Below are 26,241 nucleotides of genomic sequence, written 5' to 3' on the forward strand. Positions count from 1 at the left end.
CTTTCCTCACATTATTTGTTTGTTTGCTTGTTTGTTGTTTAACGCCGCACTCGGCAATACTTCAGCTATATGATGGCAGTCTGTAAATAATCGAGTCTTGATCAAACAATCCAGTGACTGACATCATGAGCATCGATCCACGCAATTGAGATACGATGACATGCATCAACCAAGTCAGCAAGCCTGACCACCTGATCACGTTTGTCGCCTCTTATGACAAGCATAGTCGCCTTTTACGGCAAGCATTGGTTGCTGAAGACCTATTCTCCCCCAAATCTTTACGGGTCCTCACATTAAACTGTCATGCCATGATTTCACTAAAATACTGATTAAAGAAGTAAATATTGCTTTAAACCAGGGCAGTAGAGTGAGTGCATGAGTATGGTTTAATGTCACTTAACAATATTCCAGCAATAACACAGCAAGGGACACCAGAAATGGGCTTCAAAACATTGTACACGTGCGGGGGGAACGAACCCTGGCCTTTGGCGTGACGAGGGAACGCTTTAACCACTAGGCTACCCCACCATCTCATTCCAGTCAAACTCACCTTGTCCGTGACCATTTCCACTCCAATCATCAGTCCTTTGCCTCGCACATCACCAATGAAATCAAACTCCTCCTGTAGCCCCTGCAACTTTTGGATGAGGCTGGTTCCCACAACGGCGCAGTGCTCCTGCCTCTTCTCATCTTCTATCACCTTTGTGTCAAACCCAAACAAGAATCATGTTTTGTCAGATGTAGCGATACCACCTAACATTTGATTTGTTTGTTTGTGTTTGGTTTCATGCCGCACTCGGCAATATTCCAGCTATACGATGATAAGTCTGTAAATGATCGAATCTGGACCAGACAATCCAGTGATTGACATCATGAGCATCGATCCATGCAATTGGTATACGATAACATGCATCAACCAAGTCAGTGAACCTGCCCCCCCAATCCGGTTACGACTAGCACAGTCGCCTTTAACGGCAAGCATGGATTGCTGAAGACATCTTCTACCATTTGAACTGTGTTAAACTAACAAAATTCTGGATTTTCAAATCAGAAGAACAGTCATGTTGTTTCGTGTTTCTCTCTGTGTGTAGAGCTAGAGAAATGGAGAGAGAAAGTTATGTTCCAAACTCAATCAGTAGATAGACGGGTTTTGGACTAAGTGGCTATCTTAATAAAATCAGATCTTAGTTCTCGCTAAAGCTAAACAAAGATCAAAGATCTGAGGACATCCCAATACGGCTCACGTCAGACCGACCTTGCGCAAACTTTGACCAACTGATAGAAGGACTGACAAGAAGTCAACATTAGCCAATCAGAGGGCAGTTTTCTCGTGCTTTATGGCACCAATTTCAAATTGGCGACTACGCTTCGAAACATATTTTGACAAACTCTCGATTACAAATTTGAAACCTGAACAAAAGTACATTCTTGAATGGCTAATAGATGGTCTACATCGTATGGATTCAGTCGTTAAACCTGTAACTATCGTTCGAAATATCCCATGTTAAAGAAATTACATTCTGAATGTCACTTTCATGATCTGGTAAGCGACGCTCTGATTGGTCGGATGAAGGGTCGTTCTGACGTGACCCGTAATGGGATGTCCTCAGATATTTGTTTGGCGGTAGCCAGAACTAAGATCTGATTTTAATGAGATTGGACCAAGCGGGTTCCATTGCATCATCTTACATCGAGGACTTCTGAACCGACTGCACATGCAACTGGGTTGCCGCCGTACGTGTTGAAGTGAAGTGCCTTCCCCAGCGTGGCAGCGATCTCCGGAGTTGTAATCACAGCGCCCATGGGGAAGCCGTTTCCCATGCCCTTAGCTATTGTTACTGGAACAGGAGGAATGTCATCAAAACACACACAGACTTCGGGACTAAAAAGGGGACTTTTGTGTCAACTGACTGGCACCAAAACACGAGGCTAATATTCAGTTCCACAGCTTTAGAAGTTGAAGTGAGTGAGTTGGGTTTAACGCCGCTTTTAACAGTATTCCAGTTATATTAAGGCATGTCAGCTTAATGTGGTGCAGGTCTCGGACGTTTACCACTTCGGTGAAATCCCACGAGCATGGGTGTGGTGCTGACAAACCTGGAAACATATTCAGGGCGAACCAGGATTCGAACCCACAATCATAGGTTTCTGGCATTCTCAAGGGATGCAGCTCTGCACATGGAATCGCAGCACATTGAATCGCGGTGCCTTAGACAACTGGGCCACCCGTGCCCCAAGAGGAAAGTGGGAAAAGTATGGCAAATGCATTTATTGCCACAACTATGGTTCAAATGTAGGCCTGGTGAACTAAAATACTTCAAAATCGATGGTGCATGCACTAGTCTAAAATCCTTCCCATCCTTGTAACATCACTGCCATCAGTGTGGGCATGGCGATTACAAGACTCTTGAAAATTGCCCTCCAACTCCAACTGCCATCATAGCAATTTTTTAAAGGGTTTACGACCGACCATATTTCCCAGATGAATTTACCAATTTGTTCATTTTATCAGATTGCTTTGAAATTGCAGACCAACAGAAAATCACCCAACTCCCCCTTACTATACCAATTACATGATAGTTAAAATGAAATAGAAACTGAAATTGACAAACAAAGAAAATAATTAAACTGGGCTAAGAGTATTCAGCATCACAACTGTCGTCACTTGTTTGTAAACATAATGGTCAGTCGGTTGCGAGTTCAACTCCAAGCATGGTTGTAGCCTTCCATCGCAGTGGGGAGCTCTGACTGGTGGCAGTGATAGTACAGAGAGCTCTGTGAAACGGCTATTGCTGGGAGGAGCTTGCCATTTGTCATCAAAATGGAGACTCGCACAGTTCACCCCTACATGCTAAGCTAGGGAATATGACTTATTATGGAGGGCAACATGTGACATTATTACCCATGTCTGGGATAACACCATGCGTCTCAAAGCCCCAGTAATGGCTGCCCATTCGACCAAAGCCTGTCTGCACCTACACAAACAGATCAAATTTCTTGTGACATATTTTAAAGGAAAGGCTTTAATATTAGGTGGTCATCAGAATGTCAAGCACATCAGACAGAAACAAACAGTGAGAGCTGCCACTACTCCAACATCGATCACAGCAGGGGAATAACGTCCCATGAGCTTCCTACCTGCAAGTAACAAAATCACTGACACACTGTTACCAGTGGTTAGGTGAGTGAGTATGGTTTTACGCCGCTTTTAGCAATATTCCAGCAATATCACGGCGGGGGGACACCAGAAATGGGCTTCACACATTGTATCCATGTCGGGAATTGAACCTGGGTCTTCGGCGTGACGAGCGAACGCTTTAACCACTAGGCTACCCGACCGCTCCACCAGTGGTTAGGATTTGTTTGGTCTGTAAATACGTGTTTCACTTGGCATATTTTCCAAATCCAACGGGCAAAACATAATTTTCAAATGAAAATATATTAAGCTCCTGTGTTCCCTTCATATTCTGACAAAATAATACTGATTATTTATTAAAATTAATATATACCACCCAGGGATAGAAAAAACATTATATATCGCATATGTTAGTGTGAAGATCCTTTAAATAAATGGATAAACTTTGCCTCATTCAAATATTTTTTTCAATTTCTTCAGCTGATGATGTTATAAATGCGCAGTGATGCCACACACAATATGGTACAAGTATTGTGAATAAGAAAACTGTATGTTTCTTGGAAATTTACAAACAAACCATCCCTACACCTGTTATACTAATGTGAAACTACTCCAAAATACTGGTCTGCATGTTCACAATGCTCTGCTGAAAGGAAGTAGACACCTACCTAGTGAAACATGTTACTGTGGGCCCTTCATTGATAAACAGGACAACTTGAATACTTATTAGCTATACTTTGAGTCAGTATCAACATGATCGAGCTCATTCTCTGAAAGCACCATGTGAAGTGTGAAAGCTTACCTCATCAGACACACAGAGTCCCCCTTTGGATCGAATCAGATCAAATGCTTTTTTCAAGTAGTTCTTCGGAAATTGTACAGCACCACCGACACCCTGAAATAACGTAAGTAAAGTTAATTTTAACTGCAGCTTGATTTGAACATTGAGATGAATGATATTGAAGTCACCTTACAGTGAAGTTACAAGAGCTTCTGTGTCTGAAGTAGACCAAAACAGTGAGTGAAGTAAAGTTGAGTCAGTTATATCACGCAGGTCAGCTAATAGGGATGAGTGAGTGAGTATGGTTTTACGCCGCTTTTAGCAATATTACAGCAATATCACGGCGGGGGACACCAGAAATGGGCTTCACACATCGTACCCATGTCGGGAATCGAGCCCGGGTCTTCGGCATGACGAGCGAACGCTTTAACCACTAGGCTACCCCACCGCCCCCTAATTGGGATGAAGGTTTGAGGTGAGGTGAAATGGGGTTTAACGTCGCGTCCAAGATTATTGCACTTATAAAGCGACATGTGCGTGTGGCTGCTTGATGTATGATGCAGTTTAACATGAACACCCCACTCAGACACAGTATATTGATTCTGAGCCAACCAATGCTTGTTTTAGACCCCTAATGCCGAGCGCCAACCAGGGTAACAACAAGTACCATCTATTAACGTCTTTTGGTACAACACGGCCTGGGATCAAATCTGGATATTCCACTCTCCAGGCAGACGCTCACGGAGGTGGTCCATGAATGTCTGAAGTGCTGCAGAATGGGACAACTGATGACTATGGAGCCAACAAACCATGGATTAGGGAGGAGAAGGAGGATTTGAACCCATGATCATCAGATACTGGCACAATTAAGGGACACTACTGTGCGGAAACTTTGGGGCCGCAACCATTCGGCCATCCATAATCCCTTCCCTTCCATCCTAAACAACCTTCCATATTGATGACACACATAGCTTCATGCCAAAACATCAATTTTACAGCCAATCCCAGGAAGAACGTGTTCCAAATTACCGTATTTTCTTGAGTATAGTGCGCACCCATGTATAATGCGCACACCCCTCAAGGGGATTCAATATTTTTGAAAAATCTTTTTCGAATACCAAGAGCAGAAAAAAAATTACACCGTACCCTTTCAGCGAAGTCTGGCAAACGAACGGGTGATGAGAAACTTGGTCAGTACAAATTCGAAATTTGAGATAAAAAAAATCACCAGACATGTTGATTTACCGTTTAAATTGTATTTTTTGTTCTGCTAGGCATTGTTTTATATCCAGGGATTAAGATTACCTTGTGTATTTTCTCGCAAAACTAAGCCGGACACAGCAATCAGCTGTACACACATTTTCTTGGAATCAATAGCGGTAATCTGACCGTGGTAGCGGTTAATAATGGTGAGATGTGCAATCTTCCGATCGCTTCACACACGATTTCGCCGAAATTAATTAAAACAATATTAAAAGGAATTTTGAATAAAATTAATAAAATAAGTTAGAAACATAAGTCCAGATATACAAAGAACACTTCTTATAGCCAGACAGTTTAATTACATGACTAATTTGCGTACTTCAGTATGGATTTGTTGACATGGTATTTCCGGTGTTACGTGCTTGCGGTAATGTCTTTCCATGGGGGGAAAAAACATCAAAACTCATTAATTCGTGTATAATGCGCACCCCCTTCTACACAGCTGTGTTTTTTTTAAAAAAAAGTGTGCACTATACTCAAGAAAATACGGCAACCTCAAATAAGGAGCCTTACAGACAAGCTCCTAACTTGCTCTCTGACCCAGCACAACATTCTCTCATGTTAAAACAAAGAGGAATAGGTTGTCTTCAGATGCTGCCCACAGTTTGAACTACGTAACCATCCCGGGGTCTTAATACATCCAACATGGTTTGGTTTGTTTCTTTGTTTCTTGGTGGTTTAACTCCACGCTCAGCAATATTCCAGGTGTATGATGGCGGTCTGTAAATAATCGAGTCTGAACCAGACAATCTAGAGATTGACATTACGAGCATCGATCCACGCAATTGGGACACTATGACATGGATCAACCAAGTCAGCGATTCTGACCAGCCGTTCCCGTTAGTCGCCTCTTACGACAAGCATAGTCGTATGTTACGGCAAGCATGGGTTGCAGAAGACCTATTCTACCCCAGATCTTCATGGGTCACATCCAACATGGTATGTCACAAGATACATGTACTTAGTCGGGGAATTTGTCAGTATATTTGTACATTCTGCTTGCTCCAGTTGGTGGAATCACAAACCAAATGATTTTTTCCCTATGTTTTGCATGACCGTACCTGCACCGACTCTGCGAAGAAAGCCCCCACTCTGTCCTTAGGCATGGAGAAGCGCACTGTGTCCTCCAGTTGTTCAAAGTACAGGTCGGAAGCCTCGCACTCACCCTCCGCACAGTCACATGACCGGATTGTCTACAAACACGACCGAGAGGAATGTTACCATTCCAGGGTCACAAGTGACACTGTATATACAGTGTTTCCGTTTTCTGGTTAAATAGGTTGTGGACAATTGAACCCTATTGTTGCACTGGACCGGCAGTAAATATGACATTATTATATTAAAACAGAAATCTTGACTAAATTTCGATGTACATTTATGCATAAACACTGCCTTAAAACAAAACAATGTTCTATATTGCAAGAGGCAGGGAAATACCAAGTCACATGATAGTCTTGTACCCAAAACGTGAACAGTGACATAGTGCTTTGTTGTTAGGCTAACGAAATCAAAATGGGGAAGATGCTGGTGGTAAAGACACAGTACATAGTGACAAAACGTCTAACAAGAAGACTTCTACATCTGGCTAAAACTAAGTCAAAAACAGGAAAGTTGCAGAGTGACTGGAAGAACGCTCTCAATGGCTGTGACACATGTGTGAGAATGTACGTTGGGAAAATGACATCATGGGTGATATTTTGTGCTGTAGAATTTGTAAGACAGCAAGAAAATTAAATGGCACCAAACAAAAATGAATCTTCGTACATGTACAAAACTTCAAAAACGGAGGTATGTTACTAAGTGGAAAACCACAAAATACTTTTGAATTTATAACTCTTATAACCATAATATTCTGATTACATAAACAATGAAATTAAACGAGAGTTTGCCACTAACGTGGCTATATACCCCGCCCGTATACCAGACGGACGTAAGGACAGATGGAGCCCTTTTCTATATCCCCCGCCAACTTTGTTGGGCGGGGGATAAAAAGAAGACTCTGCATATGTAACATATTATTATGGAATTATTATGGTTCTGTTCAGATTCAAAATTAGAACTATAAAAAGGAATATGATTGGTTGATACACGATGGGTTGTGCCCTATACTAAATGAATGGCTAGACAGAGGTGAATACTTAATCCTGTTAATCCTGTTGGCACTAATCTTGTTGGCATATTTACTGGGTGCTTGGAAAGAGATTTGGTATCATTATAGACGAGCTTGTATGGGGGCTAATCCTTAATGAGTCTAAATTGAAGTAATTGCTGAATGTTATTCTAATATATGTGATGACAGATTTACTTAAATAAAATAGTTAAAGGCAATCTATAAGACTATGTAGACATATCTTTTGTCTGGGAGATGGGATCTTGATACCTTAGGCTAGCATTTATCTAAAAGCTTCAAATCTATTGAACTATGTAGACATAACTCTTGTCTTATTGAAAAGTATGTCTAGGAGATGCGCTCCCATTACCTTAGGCTAGCATCTATCTAAAAAGCCAAACTGAAACTACTGATATTTTATATATGCATTTTACCTGATGATAAACATTACTTGCTAAACTATAATTATATGAAATGATGTATAAATATTACACCATGATCACTCATAAAAGCACTTGATGTGGATCTAATTATGATACGAAAAATGTTCTATCATGATAATATCATATCACCCTGCTGTTACAAACCATAATACATTAATATACAATCGCACAGATATTTATGCACTGTTTTCCAATGTTACACACAGTTATACATTATTAGGCAGAGTCACAGCTGAACATAACAACTACATGATTGAAATCACTTATTTAAAACAGCCTTATGATAATACTGTATCATTCCATTAATTTATGAGCAATTCGTGATTTGCTGACTGGTTGGTTTGTTGTTTAACGCCGCACTCAGCAATATTCCAGCTATATGATGGCGGTCTGTAAATAATCGAGTCTGGACCAGAAATCCAGTGATTGACATCATGAGCATCATCCACGCAATTGGGATCGATGACATGCATCAACCAAGTCAGCGAGCCTGATCACCCGATCCTGTTAGTCGCCTCTTACAACAAGCATAATCGCCTCTTATGGCAAGCATGGGTTGCTGAAGACGTATTCTATCCTGGATCTCCATCCACTCCTGACCGACTGGAATGGCTCAGGTCAACAGGTACAATGTCATACAGTTCTAACAGTAGAATACAGAGTGTCAATTCTATCAACAATAATATCTTCACAGACCGCTTATTTAATCATTAACACAAAAATCTGTAGACAACAATACGGCATCAGCGACATCGTTCAGCACAACAATGCAACACAAGACCTGCTTCTTGTATTATCAGCCAATCAGGAAACAGTAGTCTGTTAATAGGTGTGGCCTAAAATGATTTGCTCTATGGAAACTTTATTACCAAATAAATTGCTTGGTTAGCCACAGAATCAGTTGCAATATTTTGTTATCAATAATTAGTCTTCAGGGCAGTATTCCAACCTACCTGTGATGGAGAGTCCCGACACCTGGCACCGCCCCACGGCCCTCGGAATGGATCAGGGTTCATTGCCTGTTGAACAAGGAACAGCATTAAGTGCTGTATGTTTGTCAGACTTGTGTGAAGCCAGGGATATATCTAATATTACACTAAGTGCCCTTGGCCATGCTGGCAGGTCATAAATAGTTCGTCATTCATATTTTCATTCACTGTTTTCACTATTCACAGTTCTCACTATTCACACAGTTCTCACTATTTGCACTGTTCCACTATTCACACAGTTCTCACTATTTGCACTGTTCCACTATTCACACAGTTCTCACTATTTGCACTGTTCCACTATTCACAGTTCTCAATATTCACACAGTTCTCACTAGTTGCACTGTTCCACTATTCACAGTTCTCAATATTCACTTAGTTCTCACTATTCACACTGGTCTCACTATACACACTGGTCTCAATATTCACACTGGTCTCACTATACACACTGGTCTCACTATACTCACTGGTCCACTATTCACACTGGTCTCACTATACACACTGGTCTCACTATTCACACTGTTCCACTATACACACTGGTCTCACTATTCACACAGTTCCACTATTCACACTGGTCTCACTATACACACTGGTCTCACTATTCACACTGGTCTCACTATTCACACTGGTCTCACTATTCACACTGGTATTCACACTGGTCTCACTATTCACACTGGTATTCACACTGGTCTCACTATTCACACTACTATTCACACTGGTCTCACTATTCACACTGGTCTCACTATACACACTGGTCTCACTATTCACACTGGTCTCACTCTCACTATTCACACTGGTCTCACTATACACACTGGTCTCACTATTCGCACTGGTCTCACTATACACACTGGTCTCACTATATACAGTGGTCCACTATTCACACAGTTTCACTATTCACACTGGTCTCACTATTCACACTGGTCTCACTATACACACTGGTCTCACTATTCACACTGGTCTCACTATACACACTGGTCTCACTATTCACACTGGTCTCACTATTCACACTGGTCAACTATTCAGACTGTTTGATGGTCCTCTCACCTGGTGGATGCCGAATCCTGTAGGGGTGTTATAGCGCCAGGTGGATATGGCCGTCAGTCCCATCAGGTAGGGGCTCATCCCGTGGTAGGCGTTCCTGGAAGGAATCAACACGAACACACACAGTTAACGAGCTGGCCAGAACAAAAATAAAGATATGGGAGGCCCTGATGTCCTGATGTGACTGAATTTAATATTTTCAGAGGCATATAGTTTTTAAAGATGCAGTCAGCAATATTCCAGCCATATTATGTAGGGGTGGGAGGGGGTGAGGGTGACCCAGGCAGACCAGTGACTGGCTGCACGAGAATCCACCAACGCAACTGGGGCACAATGGCCCGTATCGAGTCCGATCGTACGACAGCCAGGAGGCCAAAGGGAACAGTTCCAACTCTGACCTCTAGGACAGCTCTTATGACAGCCAGGAGGCCAAAGGGAACAGTTCCAACTCTGACCTCTAGGACAGCTCTTATGACAGCCAGGAGGCCAAAGGGAACAGTTCCGCCTCTGACCTCTAGGACAGCTCTTATGACAGCCAGGAGGCCAAAGGGAACAGTTCTAACTCTGACCTCTAGGACAGCTCTTATGACAGCCAGGAGGCCAAAGGGAACAGTTCTAACTCTGACCTCTAGGACAGCTCGTACGACAGCCAGGAGGCCAAAGGGAGCAGTTCTAACTCTGACCTCTAGGACAGCTCGTATGACAGCCAGGAGGCCAAAGGGAACAGTTCTAACTCTGACCTCTAGGACAGCTTGTACAACAGCCAAGAGGCCAAAGGGAACAGTTCTAACTCTGACCTCTAGGACAGCTCGTACGACAGCCAGGAGGCCAAAGGGAACAGTTCCGCCTCTGACCTCTAGGACAGCTACAGTGTTGATCCTGTCAGGTCGGTATACAAATGTACAAATGTGAGCGGAGTGAAAGTGAATGTAATATTGTCTTATTCATGATTCTGGTTAATTTAATTTGCACGACACAATCAACAACTAACATAGGCAAGCCAATGTTAAAGAACGGTGAGTGAGCGAGTGAGTTGGGTTTAACGCCGCTTTCAACAGTATTCCAGTTTCACAGCATGTCAGCCTGATGTGGGAGGAAAGCCAAAGTGATGCAGGTCTCAGACATTTACCACTTTGGAGAAATCCATGAGCACAGGCATGGTGCTGACAAACCTAGAAACATAATTGGGGTGAACCAGGATTCAAACCATTAATCATGGCTTTCTGGCGTGCCCAAGGGATGCAGCTCTGCACAGCGAATTGTGTTAAAGTATGGGACTTACGGTAGTTGTAGAGCTACAATCGAATGTGTTCTCATGATTGTTGTCCCTATCTCTGCATCATGCAATCAGTGATTTGCAATTTTCATTTATCATATGACCTCACTGCAAGTGCAAAACTGTTTTCAGTTTTGCTTTGTGGATATTTCATCACTATTTTTTTTCACTCTTTTAACCACAAGATTTTACAGGTTTTACAGTCTCTTTATATCATTTGTACACTGTACGCTACCTCAGTGATATGGTGTCATACACACCAGTGTACAAACGAGCCATATGAAGGGCAAGGTCGTTCGCCTCGGAACCACTGTTGGTAAAACAAACCACCTGCAAATCAAACGACCGGCTTTACTTCTTGGCAGTGGTTTAGGCATTTATCATTGAGTTAGTGAGTGAGTTTGGTTTTACGCCGCTTTTAGCAATATTCCAGCAATATCACGGCAGGGGACACCAGAAATGGACTTCACACATTGTACCCATGTCGGGAATCCAACCCGGGTCTTCGGCGTGACAATCGAACGCTTTAACCACTAGGCTACCCGACCGCTCCTTATTAATAGGGACAATAAGGTGAGGTGAAATGGTGTTTAACGTCGCGACCAAGATTATTGCACTTATATAGCGACGTGCATGTACGTGTGTGTGTTTGTGTGGCTGCTTGTACTAGTCCGGACTGATGCCGATTTATAGTGCTAGCTCACTGAGATACCATGCCGCAGTTTAACATGAATACCCCACTCAGACACAGTATACTGACTCCGAGCCGACCAGTCCTTGTTTTGGCCCCTTAATGCCGAGCGCCAGACAGGGTAACAACAAGTACCATCTTTTAACGTCTTTTGGTATGACGCGGCCGGGGATCGAACCCCGGACCTTCCGCTCTCCGTGCGGACGCTCTACCACTCGACCACGGAGGCGGTCAGGGACAATAAGGAATAGAATATTTACATTGAACACATGGGGAATCAAACCCCTGACTTTGTTGGGATGGGCAATCACACTATCTACTTGACTGCAAAATGAATAAACTAATCTGTAACTTTATTTGCTTGTAGATGTGAGGCATTTTATTAGGCACACTACTATCTTAAAGGGTAATCCTCATAATGATCAAATCTAGCAGAAACAACAATCCATAAACTGATCAAATCTAACAGAAACAACAATCCATAAACTGATCAAATCTAACAGAAACAACAATCCATAAACTGATCAAATCTAACAGAAACAACAATCCATAAACTGATCAAATCTAACAGAAACAACAATCCATAAACTGATCAAATCTAACAGAAACAACAATCCATAAACTGATCAAATCTAACAGAAACAACAATCCATAAACTGATCAAATCTAACAGAAACAACAATCCATTTAATGATAGAATGAATGAATAAACTACATTTATTGGGTTGTCTTGCTCAAATGTGTCAAAAACAATAAAAACACAATGTAACAATCAAAATGCATTTTTAAAACAATACAAACAATCCAATTTTCGTAATCTTGTTTCACTTACTCGCACTTCCTTAAGTTCAAGTTGTTTTTGACGACAATTTCATTTCTCTGCTACAAGAGATCTGAATTGAAATAATCCATGGGCAACTAATATATACGACTCCAGGGCAGTTAAAGAATACCTTTAAATAGCCATGACAGACTAACCATAGTTGAAAAAAAAATCATAGTCTTCTTTAACTTCTTTTGAGTAGCATGGTTCATCTGGTCTGGCCTAGAATACAGCAGAATGAAACATCAAGATTTGTTTGTATGTTGAACATTGATCCCCGCAATTGGGATACGATGACAAGCAGCAACCAATTCATTGATCCTGTTAGTCATCTCTTACGACAAGCATAGTCGCCTTTTATGGCAATAATTCTACCCCAGATCTTCATGGGTCGAAACATCAAGAATATTTAGGACACTGCCCAGCATCGCTGCCTCACCTTCAGGTTTCCTGGCATCTTGGCTACGAGCTTCTCTGCGTACTCGTGTATCTTGGGGTGGAGGTAGATGTTGGTGGTGTGCCACAGCTTGCCTAGCTGCTCCGTCGCTGCCTTCACTGTCCGCCTAGAGAGAGTGAGTGAATGAGAGAGTGAGAGAGTGGGTGAGTGAGTGAGTGAGTGAGTGTTTTACACGAGTCAGAAATATTAACGCCTAATCAATAAAATCTGACCAAACTCTTGCCCAGCTGCTCTGTAGCTGCCTCCACTGTCCGCCTAGAGTCAGTGAAGGAGTGAATGTTGTTTTACACCAAACACAAATACTCTATAAAATCTGTGAATAAACTAGAGGTGATTGCATGTACTTAAGAAAACAGAAGCAGCCCTGTCAGTGACAGCTCCTCAAAGCTAAAGCCTTTATGTAGCACCTAGCACTTCAAGTCCAAAAACATTACTTCCAGGGCTTGGCCTTAATGAAGAAAACTTCAAAAGATATAACACTGCCCAAGTCTCGGGATTGTACAAGTAAAAAGTGATAAATGATAAAAGCATGTTTCAGAATAACCTAAAAGATGACCCTGACCTCTGATAACATAATTTGTTTGTTTAACACCACACACAGCAATATTCCAGCTTCACTTTGTCTGTCTATAAATAATCGAGTCTGGGTTAGACAATCCAGTGATTGACAATTGGGATATGATGACATGCGTCAACCAAGTCAGCGAGCCTGACCACCCGATCTTTCTTATGACAAGCATAGTCGCCTTTTACGGCAACTGATTGATAAAGCACAAACATTAGATGTGATAGGACTTGTAAGATATATGCACATATTTTTCATGCCCGTAGATAGGTAACCATGTTTCACAGGAAGCTGAATCCTGACCTTGACCTTTGACTTATTTAGACCTAAGTATCCATCCAAGAAAAGGTACATACCACGTTTAATGAGACAAGCATTAATACTTTTTGAGAAAGTGTAACTGCAAACTTTGAGTGAGATTTTTTTCTATTTCATGACCTTGACCTTGACCTCTGACCTACTCACAGAACATTTAAAACAGAATTGTACACTCACGGATGACAATGTCCCACACTGACAGTGACGATGCCGGCAAACAAGTCGAGGTAGGGCCTGTTGTCCGTGTCGTACAGGTACTGCATGTTGCCATGATGGATCATCACTGGCTTCCTGTAGTACGTCACCAGCCCCGGGCTCAGGTTCTTCTTCCGGACATCCTTCGTCTTCTCCTCACTGAATCCCTGACATCAGCAAGGATTTACAGTTGAAAATATTGATCAGGACAGAATGGAATCCCGAGGGAAGAAATACAAAGAGAACTTCAAACAACAATATATATTCTAGAAGAGTGAGTGAGGGAGTGAGGGTTTAAAATCACTCAAAACATGTCTAATATCATTGCAGCAGTGGGCATATAATGGGCATTGAACCCAGGTCTTCAGTGTGAAGAGCGGATGCTTTAACCACAAGGCCACCCGACTGCCTGCTTTGCAGTTGACACCAAGAGTGGATTCAACTGTGCATGAAATCAAACCTAGGTTGTCAACCAGATAGATAAATAAGCAGGTCTACCTCTCTGCCGCTATAGTGCCCCTCAGGTTTTGAAACAAATTAGCCAAAGAAAGAGCCTAGATAATGTTCATAGTAACAATGGTAACCAAAGGTATGAGTGAGTTAGTGAGTATGATTTTATGCCGCTTTTAGCAATATTCCAGCAATATCACGGCGGGGGACACCAGAAATGGGCTTCACACATTGTACCCATTTTGGGAATTGAACCCGGGTCTTCGGCATGGCGAGCGAACGCTTTAACCACTAGGCTACCTGACCGCCCCTAACCAAAGGTAACACACTCTAAAAACAAAACAAAATACTAGGAAATCATATAACTGGAATTCCATTCACACTGTTATTTGCCGGTTCAGTATGATCTGAGTTGCTCCAAAACAACAGATGTTACAGACGAATGTTACCATTCAAAGAACACATATTAATCCATATTTTTGCATTATTGTGATTGAGGAGTTAACTGACCTGATACGAGGGAGGCTTGTAGCTGTGAGCTGGGAATTCTGGGAGAGGTGCTGTACTATATACCGCACAACTACCTGCAACACAATGTGCAAACACATAGAAAAACATAGCTTCAAGACTCTGTAGCTCACCTGCTCTGTCTGGAATATTTGCAACATCAGAACCTAACAACAGGCAACAAAAACACAGATACATTAAAGACAGCAGTGTTAACAACAAAGCATGATTGAATTGTTTGATACGCATTACTTAGGAGTTTACGGATGACAAAGTAGACACAATTTATGGATAACTTCTTTAAAACTGTAAAGGCGACATTTTGGTATAGATCCTTATACCGTTGTCAGGCAAGACTGAGCAAGTTGTTATCCATAAATTGTGTCTACTTGAATGTTTAACAGTCGAGCCTGTTGTCTCAACTTGGATTTGGTGAATCCCCAGTTGGGTCCAGCTCACAGTCTAGGTCTGGCTATGTTGAATTCCCAGTTTCCTCAACCCCAAGAGTTAAATATCTGTATTAACTTACCCTCATAAGTTGAACTCAAAATTTTGAAAAACACAATTTACCATATTCGCCCGAAAATTTATATAGAATTTGAAGTCTGTATAAGCAGGGCATGACTGTATTCTGTTTATTTTAGATATTTGTGACTTTGAATATTATGCTCAGAAAAAAAATACACCATACCCTTCAGCGAAGTCCGGCAAACGAACGGGTGATGAGAAACTTTGTCAGTACAAATTCGAAATTTGAGATAAAAAAATCACCAGACATGTTGATTTACCGTTTAATTTGTATTTTTTGTTCAGCTAGGCATTGTTTTATATCCGGGGATTAAGATTACATTGTGTATTTTCTCGTAAACTACCAGACACAGCAATCAGCTGTGCACACGTTTTCTTGGAATCTACCGGTGATTCGGTCAAGACACACCCAATGATATAACTTTAAAGGATTTTAAATGCAAGGATCAGCAAAAGTTGTATCTGAAACTATTTTTTTTATCAGGAATAACATATTTCAATATCTTGTTAATTTAGATGCAGCTTTTACTAAACATATTTAAAATAATAATAACCCTAAGTGAAGCAGCTGACCGCTATTGCCAGGTATTTTCTTTTACATGGGGGGCGGTCGGGTAGCCTAGTGGTTAAAGCGTTCGCTCGTCACGCCGAAGACCCAGGTTCGATTCCCGACATGGGTACAATGTGTGAAGCCCATTTCTGGTGTCCCCCGCCGTGATATTGCTGTAATATTGCTAAAAGCGGCGTAAAACTTCGCTCACTCCCTCACCCTTTTACATGGAACCAGTCTGACTAGTCACCGTCAAGGCTCCCGGGCACATGATCGCTTGATCGCGAGAATTACGTGTAGAATCGTGTACGTGTTACATAGAATCGTCCAACAAAAACAAATATGACTTTTAACGAATCAAAGTATGGCATTTATGATATATGTATCCATTCTCTGTCAACTTAAATTCGTTTCAAGTTGTCAATAGCGGTAATCTGACCGTGGTTGCTGTTAATAACAGTGAGTTGTGCGATCTTCCGATCGCTTCACACACGATTTCGCCGAAATTAATTAAAACAATATTAAAAGGAATTTTGAATAAAATTAATGAAATAAGTTACTTACAAAAGTCCAGATATACAAAGAACACTTTTTATAGCCAGACAGTGTAATTACATGAATAATTTGCGAACTTCAGTATGGATTTGTTGACATGGTATTTCCAGTGTTACATGCTCACATTAATGTCTTTCCATGGGGGCGAAAAAACATCAAAACACATAGATGTGATTTTTGGAAAAAAAGTGCCAATAAGCCTCCACCCCTTCTGCCTTTATTTTAAGCGCCCTGGGTGCTTATTGGGTTGAATACGGTATGTAGTTACTACTGTCAATGTCATGAGAATCCAGTGTTATGAATAAAATGCATAATTTCATAAAGGTGAATATCACAAACGCTTCTGTTGAATGTTCTTATACACCTTTAGCTTTCTGGTGTCTGTTGGCAAGGTCAGACCGCAATAAGGTCAAGACCGATGTGTAGAACCCCGATAAGTCAAATTATTTCTCTAGTCCCAATGAGTTTGAGATAACTGAGCTTAATGGCATTTTATTGCCAAAATATATGCCAAAAACATATGTAATTCCACATACAACACACTAACTGTTTTTATCCGGCATAGTTTACAAGAAAATACACACGGTAATCTTAATCTCTTCATATAAAACAAAATCAAATTAGAATTCTCTGAGCATGCTTAAGGACGCTATTGCTCGGATCACCAATACAGAGTTACAGCATCACAGAAAATGGTTACGATGAATGGCTCGAGGGGTCTAGTGATCTAAAAGGTATAAAAATATCAAATCTACAAATATATCATTTAATCGATTTGAAATTATCTTCATGATTTACAAATATCATTACCATGTTCATGAGAACAAATGGAATAATTCAGTGGCGCTATGTTGTAGGGTTAACTTTTCACTCCTAGATCAAGGGCTAGGACGGTGGCCAGAGACAGGTTTAACGTCACGTCCAAGATTATTGCACTTACATAGCGACGTGCATGCACGTGTGTGCCGATTTATAGTGCTAGCTCACTGAGATACCATGCCGCAGTTTAACATGAATACCCCACTCGGACACAGTATACTGACTCCGAGCCGACCAGTCCTTGTTTTGGCCCCTTAATGCCGAACGCCAGACAGGGTAACAACAAGTACCATCTTTTAATGTCTTTTGATATGACGCGGTCGGGGATCGAACCCTAGGCCTTCCGCTCTCCGGGCGGACGCTCTACCACTCGACCACGGAGGTGGCTGGCCCGAGACAGGAAAAGCATATACACTGACATTATCACACGATAGTTAACCCTTTTACAGACAATGTATCATGAGGAACACTTAGGACATCATCATCATGATGGCAATCTCATTAAAATCAGATCTTATTTCTCGCTACCGCTAAACAAAGATCTGAGGACATCCCATTACGGGTCACGTCAGAACGACCTTTCGCGAATTTTGACCGACCAATGAAATAACGGACAAGAAATCGACATTAGCCAATCAGAAGGCAGCTCTCTCGAGCTTTAAGACACTACTTTCAAACTAGTGACTACACTACGAAACATATTTCGATTAAAAAAATTAAAACTGATGAGAAGAATATTCTGGAATGGCTTATAGATGGCCTAGATTGTATGGATATAATCATAAAACCCGTAACTTTCGTTCGGAATACACCGTGTTAAATATTTCGTGGTTGCATGATTAGAAAACACATTCCGACTGTCACTTTCATGATCTGGTAAGCGACGCTCTGAACGGTTGGATGAAAGGTCGTTCTGACGTGACCCTTAATGGGAAGTCCTCAGATCTTTGTCTAGCGATAGCGAGAATTAATATCTAGATTTAATGAGACTGTCATGATGAAGACCATATTTTATCCATGCTGACTAAAACAGTTCAAGTGGACAAAGGCTTGAGTGTCCATTACACATAGGTGTTGACCCGTGAAGATTCAGGTTAGAATAGGTCCTTAGCAACCCATGCTTGCCGTAAGAGGAAACTAATGGGATCGGGTGGTCAGGCTTGCCGATTTGGTTGATGCATGTCATCGTATCCCAATTGCGTGGATTGATGCTCATAATATCAATCACTGGATTATCTGGTCCAGACTCAATTATTTATGTAGTCACTCTGCTGGAATACTGCTGAGTGCGGCTTTACACAACAAACAAAATATTATTATACATATGGGTGCAAAGATTCTTTCCCATATTTCCAAAGGCCCTATAGAGATTCTCAAAACTGATCAGTGGTCAGTTGAAGCGATGATATCTGACAACCACATGATATGACAAGCTCCATTGTTCATGACGAGACCACAAATTGATAACATCACATCATCTGCACTACAAGCAGGGATTGACTTAGCCCGTGATTCCGCATTGTTGTCGTAGATATCGCATCAACATTCAATCAGCGCGATTGAAAATCGTGTAGAGCGTCCAATAGTTTTATCTGCATTAACACTTATTTTCACCAATAAAAATTTAAATTGCGTATTGCTTGAATAAATTTATCTACGGTACATAAAAATGTCAATAAAACACTTACATGCTTGTTTATTCAGCGATTGGCTATCTCTTAATACTGTGCATATAATATGGAGCTTTGCATCAGCTGACAATGGTGGAGTGCACAACATTTTTTTTCATCCCTGATTGGCAAACAAGTGTTTGTTTTTACAAACCAAACACTTTGGTAGCGCACGAAAATCTTATTCCGTGATCTACAAATCCAAGTCATTAATCATATTTTTAAATCCTAGCAGAAATCAAAGACGTTGATCTACATGTATGTGTGTTCGTGCTGAAATCAAGAGAGAAAAAGGCAATCACGGGTAAATTTTCAAAACACGAGCAAATTTCAATTTTGGAATGACAGCAAAACAATACTAAATGAATATACATTCAACTCCTTCTCCATAATAATCTACAAATTGCAGATCAGAAACGATTGTTATTTAGATGAGATTCGCCTAGCCAGGGACAGCACCAGTGGAAGAGTTTTCATGAACGTACCCTCGTGCTAGAATGGCCACCGTGCGTGAATTACAAATTTGGAACTATTTCTAGTGTCCCAACAGCTAATTGGATTTCTATTTTTTAGAATATGCTACAATATGTTTGCTTCCAAATTTGTCCATAAAAATTGATAACTGTGACTTAATCATTCAAATGTAACTCTTAAACATCGTGAATGTCAACAGTTTTTTCAACTTTCGGCTACTCGTAAACATTTCCTGGCTGCTGCACATGGCAAAGGCTCCGCCTTCTGTGTGAAATTAATGAATTGTTGCTAATTAAACAAGAGGGTGAACCTGGAGCAATAGTCGTATAATAAACTGTCACTTCTAATTAATTGAAACGTGCACATTGATAAGATTTCATTTGATACGATCAGAGGCCTCTGATAAGGTACACACTTCAGACGGAAATAAGACGGTGAAATTGATGAAAGCACTGGAATGTAAATAATATATTTTTTGCCAACAAACTGTAATACCATTCAACAGTCGCTATTTCATGTCATCACTCTAAATATATAGAATTACGATCTAAACACACATTGTCGAAATTTGATAACTTCAGATTGTTGTCTCCTTCATGCCAACTAAATGAACAGCAGATGGTGGTAAACATGCCTCCTAAATGATCTATAACTGTCCTCGCGAATAATTCCCCATCAAGTCGACAATCAACAGAAATACAGAAATATCAGTGTAATTTCTCCTAAGGTAGAACATAAATGTAAGTGGAATGTAATGTTAATACTGATGGTAATATTTTTAAATACATGTATTCGTAGTGGAATAAATAATGTTCGAAAATAGGATATATCTATATAATCTAGTAATATTACTTGCAACATTATTTGAGTCACAAGTACCAAAAATCAAATACAGTTTCCACACTGTGTGAATATGAAATATCTCTGAAAATAAGCAAAATCTCATCACACGCCAAAAAATCCCATTCTTTTGGACCAGGGGAGATTTTCTCTCATGGGTAAAAATTTCAAGGATAATCCCTGTACATGTTGAGTTAAGTGAAATATCTCCGTAGAGCTGTCAATTCCTGTTTTCCTTTCAAGTGATAATGGGTGATGTGATGCAACGAGTGATGTGATGCAACGAGTGATGCGATGCAACGAGTGATGTGATGCAACGGGTGATGTGATGCAACGAGTGATGCGATGCAACGAGTGATGTGATGCAACGGGTGATGTGATGCAACGAGTGATGTGATGCAACGAGTGATGTGATGCAACGAGTGATGCGATGCAACGAGTGATGCGATGCAACGGGTGATGTGATGCGACGGGTGATGTGATGCAACGGGTGATGTGATGCAACGAGTGATGTGATGCAACGGGTGATGTGATGCAATGGGTGATGTGATGCAACGAGTGATGTGATGCAACGGGTGATGTGATGCAACGAGTGATGTGATGCAACGAGTGATGTGAGGCAACGGGTGATGTGATGCAATGGGTGATGTGATGCAACGAGTGATGTGATGCAACGGGTGATGTGATGCAACGAGTGATGTGATGCAATGGGTGATGTGATGCAATGGGTGATGTGATGCAACGAGTGATGTGATGCAACGAGTGATGTGAGGCAACGGGTGATGTGATGCAATGGGTGATGTGATGCAACGAGTGATGTGATGCAACGGGTGATGTGATGCAACGAGTGATGTGATGCAATGGGTGATGTGATGCAATGGGTGATGTGATGCAACGGGTGATGTGATGCAACGAGTGATGTGATGCAACGAGTGATGTGAGGCAACGGGTGATGTGATGCAATGGGTGATGTGATGCAACGAGTGATGTGATGCAACGGGTGATGTGATGCAACGAGTGATGTGATGCAATGGGTGATGTGATGCAATGGGTGATGTGATGCAACGAGTGATGTGATGCAACAAGTGTAGGGCTGCAATGGTTCACAAATACTTCATTTCGGTTCGATGCTTGATTTTTTCATTCGATTCGATCATTTTCGATTCAATATGATTCATTAGTATAATAATATACAATGATTCATGTATAATATGCATAAATAAGTAACAAAACGTGTATTTACTTTAACTTTTTTACTGAACAGTGCAACACTGTGCACCAACAGGACAAACTCATCACCTCAGACTGTGAGGTCAATCAGGTCATCAGGGATGATCATGTTTTTGGATAAAAACACAAGCATGTCCACATCGTCACTACTAAGGGAAGCCCTCTGAGCAGTCACAACATCCCCGGCTGTTGAAAAGACCCTCTCATTAGCCACACTTGAGCCCAAAGCTTAGATTTTGGATGACTTGGGGCTGGTGACAGCACGTTGTCTGCCATGCTTTCAAAGGGAGGTCACTCTAATCTATTTTCGTTTTCAAGTGACAGTCGTCAAAAGTTTCAAACAAATGCATTTTTGGACATTTTCACTTCGTCGATATGAACGCAAGTCTTTTAATTTTTTTCGCCAACGAGGTAGGTTATTTTTGTTAATTTTAAATTTATTACAAAAATTGGAATGAACCGAATCGAAATCTAGACATTATAGACAAGTACCAGTTCTCGGTGCACCAAACTGAACCGTTGCAGCCCTAAACGAGTGATGTGATACAACGGGTGACGTGGTGCAACAGGTGATGTGAGTGAGTGAGTGAGTGAGTGAGTGAGTGAGTGAGTGAGTGTGCGAGCGAGTGAATGAATGAATGAACGAACGAATGAAACATCGCTCGTCATATGCACAGCGGTTACATAACTTATTCACTCTGGACAGCTAATCAATAATGTCTGTTGGTTATTCTCTGATTAGTGGTTAAACCTGAGTTCTGAAATTTGAGGCTGTCTAACTGCAGATTAGATACCTCTTATTTTACTTGAAACGGAAGTGTGAGGTTTGAAATGCATCAAGAAGAGATATCATTACATGCATCGATGAGTAGGCTCTCGACAGATCAATGTTTTCATACACAAGATTTTTTGTTTGTAAAGTTTTGAGGTATTGAATCGAGTTAGGTACCTGAATTTGACGAATCAGAATCAAACATTCTTCAGTGTCATGGTAGAATAAATATACTGAACCAAATTAAAAACTTCACAATCCTAAAATTTTAACATTTTGACCAGTTATCTTTGTAGGCCCTTATCGTGTATTTAAACAGTAATGGCCACGTATTGTCTTCAGATGACACCCGTTTTTGTGCAGGTGAATCGATCAAAATCATGTGCACAGCACTACAGTGGCAAAAGTGTTTTTTCACGTGCAACTTGTCACGTGGCCAATACCGCACGTGTTTTCAGTCATACTTGTTAGCAGTCATTAACAAAAAAAGAAAAGCACAAGAAAACAAAAGTCTTTGCGGCCATTTGTCAGGTCCACCACGTGTGACGTCACATGCAGAGGATCGTCAGGTTGTCTTACGTCACCTCCGTAACCGATTTTTGTCAGCTACATCAACCAGAAATGAACTGTTTTGGGGTAGACTGAGTGCACAAACTGTTCGAAACCGTCTGGAACTGCTCACCTTCAAGCACGACGGCCATACTGCGGGGCGATTCTGACTCAGACACAGACGTCAACGTCAATTGTGGGCACAGCGACACTTACGATGGACTCAGAGGAACTGGAATCAAGTCGTCTTCAGTGATGAATCACGATTTAATCTTTGATTTGCTGATGGTAGAGCGAGGGTTTGGAGGCGCAGTCATGAATGTTACGCCCAGTGTTGTGTACAGGAAGTTGACAGATTTCGAGGCGGAAGTGTCATGGTGTGGGTTGCTTTCTGTGGCAATGCACGTTCCAGGCTTCTTGTCATCCGTGGCAACCTCAACGCTGCTGCTTACCGCGACCAGGTACTGGCACAAGAACTTCTGCCTTTTATGGCAGCACATGGACCCGGTTTTATCTTCAAACACGACAATGCCAGACCCCACACAGCACTTTTGACAAGGAATTTCCTTCAGAATGCGGGAGTCAACGTCATGGACTGGCCGTCAAGGTCTCCCGACCTCAATCCCATCGAACACGTCTCGGATACTCTTGGCAGAAGTCTGCGCACTCTCCAGAACCAACCACAGAACTTGCAAGATCTTGGCACCATTTTGCAGCAACAATAGCGTCGTCTTCCCAATCATGTGTTCACAAGCATCACAAGGTCCATGCGGAGGCGTTGTGTGGCAGTTGTCAACGCATATGGTGGCCATACACGCTACTGAACTTTTGTGCCATCAGATTTTCGTGCTTGGGACTTATGATTTAAACTGTTGATGTTATTACCGAATACCGTAGGTGCTTTGAACAAATTATGGTTACCACTGTTAATTAAAATCCTTCTTTGGACATTAATGATTAAAAATTACCTACTCTGATACATTTGTCTGTTGTATATCATATATGGGATTACTTTCAAAAATGTGAAGTTTTTAATTTGACTCAGTATATTACACAACACAGAACATGCATCAGGCCGTCAAACTACATAAGTCAATCATAAACTTACATCCTGACAAAATCTACATTAACGAAATGTAATAAAACGTATGTATGTATCAGATTAATTTAATGAAAAGTCAATATAACAACAATCGAAAGACCCCCAAGGTGACACATCAAAATGTGTCAAGTTTCATTCAAGGTATCAAGTTTTTGTGAGGCCAACTCAAGCGTAAGAAATCTTGTCAGCATGTTACTATAAACCTGTTAAGGTTGAAAGTTATGTGTACACACATGAGTGAACATCTAATATATTGAGCCGATATGAAAACTCTCTTGCATCAGCACACACTGAATGCACTACACCTTTTCTCAATAGAGAAGATTGAAAAATATATTTAAATGTTTTTCAGGTATATTTTTCTTAAACTGATGAGGGAGGGACATATATGTAATGTAATCTATGTAATTAATGCTCCCTACAGGGAAGCAATGATTACTCCCTCGCATGTACTATAGCGCGGCAAATACATCCATCAGTTTCACTGTCTCTCATTGCTTCTTCCTAGGACATCGAGAGAGGGAACAAACAACGAAACAATAAACATCTTTTAAATGGCAAACAAAATAACAAGGTCAGGTTATTTTAATCTCACCTGAAATTGAAGAATTGAGTTTTGTTAGTGATGAAAGACTAGTTGTTTACAACATATCATCAAGATGAAGTGTTAGTCAGGAAGAAGAGAAACACTGACTATGTGGGAAATTAAAACACTTTAAATGAGCAATAAAATGCCGGATGCACAGATTCTAAGGTTACATCAACACCAGGGAAACATTTTGTAAACGAGGTGAGGTGAAGTTTAGTGGGGTTTAATGTCCCGTCAAACATTATTGCAATTCTAGAGCGAAATGGATGCGTATGAGTGAGTGTGTTTGTGCGTGTATGTGTGTGAACGTGTGAGCTCACTGGTAGGTACTGGTCTGGTTTTGTTGTGCCAGACCACGGAGACATCACCAAGAAGCCCACCCCACCACCATTAAATGACCAAAACCGGTGCCACATATTAGGGTTAGGACAAAAGCCTATCGCATTGACCAGGCTGACAAGAGTTCATAATCATGAACTATTGAGATATTGTGGCTGGAGTGAGACTGTAAAGGACATTCTTGGAGGTGGAGGTCAGGGGATTTGAGTGGAAGTATAATCATGATGTGTCACGCCTTTGTTTGCCGAGAACAGCTGTTGATAAGTACTATGTAAACATATCGCTGATCAAGTCAATAATAAAGTAGGTTTCTTACTGGAACAAGAACACTTCTGTGTTGATGATTTAAAACCTAGGCTTTCCCCTTGAACGAGGTTTTACATTTTCACCAGGGGGCTCCGCTCTCCTCGAGATGGGAGGCTTTACATTTTCACCCAAAACGGAGGAGTGTTTCAACTTATGAACCATCTACTTGCAAGACATACCAGAAACAATAAGAAAACAGAAGGTGCGATACAAAACGAATCGTGCAGATCTCACAATTCAGATGAAAAACTCTCTGAGCAGGTATCACTTGATTTATAAATATTCGACAGAGTTTTGCTGATATCCATACAAATTAATAACAAAAATGAATGTCATTACTGCATGGATTGGGAGTGATTTGTGTGGAAAGAATGAGGTACTGCAGAAATTTGGTGAAAAGATGGAAAAGTTGCAAAAACACAACCCATGAGAGCCTGGTGCCGAAACACCAACATGACATGCACGTGCAACATCACATGGGGTGTAAAAATGTTGCGGTTTTATTTCATAATCTTACAGCAAGTGAACAGCGAAAACATGCCACGACTGACGGAAGCCCAACACAACAATGCGAGAATCGTCTTCAGCTGCAGCCAGGTTTTTCCATGTAGCACCAAGCACCATTACAAGACTGTGGAACCATTATCACACACACAGGACAACACGTGACCTTCCAGATCTGGACGACCATGTATCACGACTAGAGAACAGGACAATAACATGAAAGAACCACCACTGCCACCTCTACAACTATGGCAATACCAGGATTGCGTAGGATATCAGCCCAAACAGTAAGGAACCATTTACGCGCTAAAGGTATTTGCACTAGAAGACCAGTTCGAGGTGTCATTTTGATGGACCTGCATAGTCAGCTGG

At 41.2% G+C, this 26,241-nt stretch overlaps 1 protein-coding gene across 1 annotated transcript in view; it reads right to left on the reverse strand.

The window, feature by feature from the left end:
- LOC139454539 (alanine--glyoxylate aminotransferase 2, mitochondrial-like) overlaps window positions 1-26,241 on the reverse strand; it is a 35,046-nt gene that overhangs the window by 3,985 nt on the left and 4,820 nt on the right. Inside the window, exons 2-12 of the mRNA XM_071236321.1 lie at window positions 15,046-15,119; window positions 14,068-14,252; window positions 12,990-13,113; window positions 11,272-11,366; window positions 9,764-9,857; window positions 8,687-8,752; window positions 6,242-6,373; window positions 3,939-4,031; window positions 2,903-2,975; window positions 1,690-1,838; window positions 551-700 (exon numbers count right to left, since the gene is read on the reverse strand). Coding sequence (XP_071092422.1) covers window positions 551-700; window positions 1,690-1,838; window positions 2,903-2,975; window positions 3,939-4,031; window positions 6,242-6,373; window positions 8,687-8,752; window positions 9,764-9,857; window positions 11,272-11,366; window positions 12,990-13,113; window positions 14,068-14,252; window positions 15,046-15,119 — 1,235 coding nt within the window. The remainder of the gene's footprint in view (window positions 1-550; window positions 701-1,689; window positions 1,839-2,902; window positions 2,976-3,938; window positions 4,032-6,241; window positions 6,374-8,686; window positions 8,753-9,763; window positions 9,858-11,271; window positions 11,367-12,989; window positions 13,114-14,067; window positions 14,253-15,045; window positions 15,120-26,241) is intronic.

Source organism: Haliotis cracherodii, unplaced genomic scaffold (assembly GCF_022045235.1).
Source record: "Haliotis cracherodii isolate W230 unplaced genomic scaffold, xgHalCrac1.p SCAF_10, whole genome shotgun sequence".
Classification (NCBI taxonomy): Eukaryota; Metazoa; Mollusca; class Gastropoda; order Lepetellida; family Haliotidae; genus Haliotis; species Haliotis cracherodii.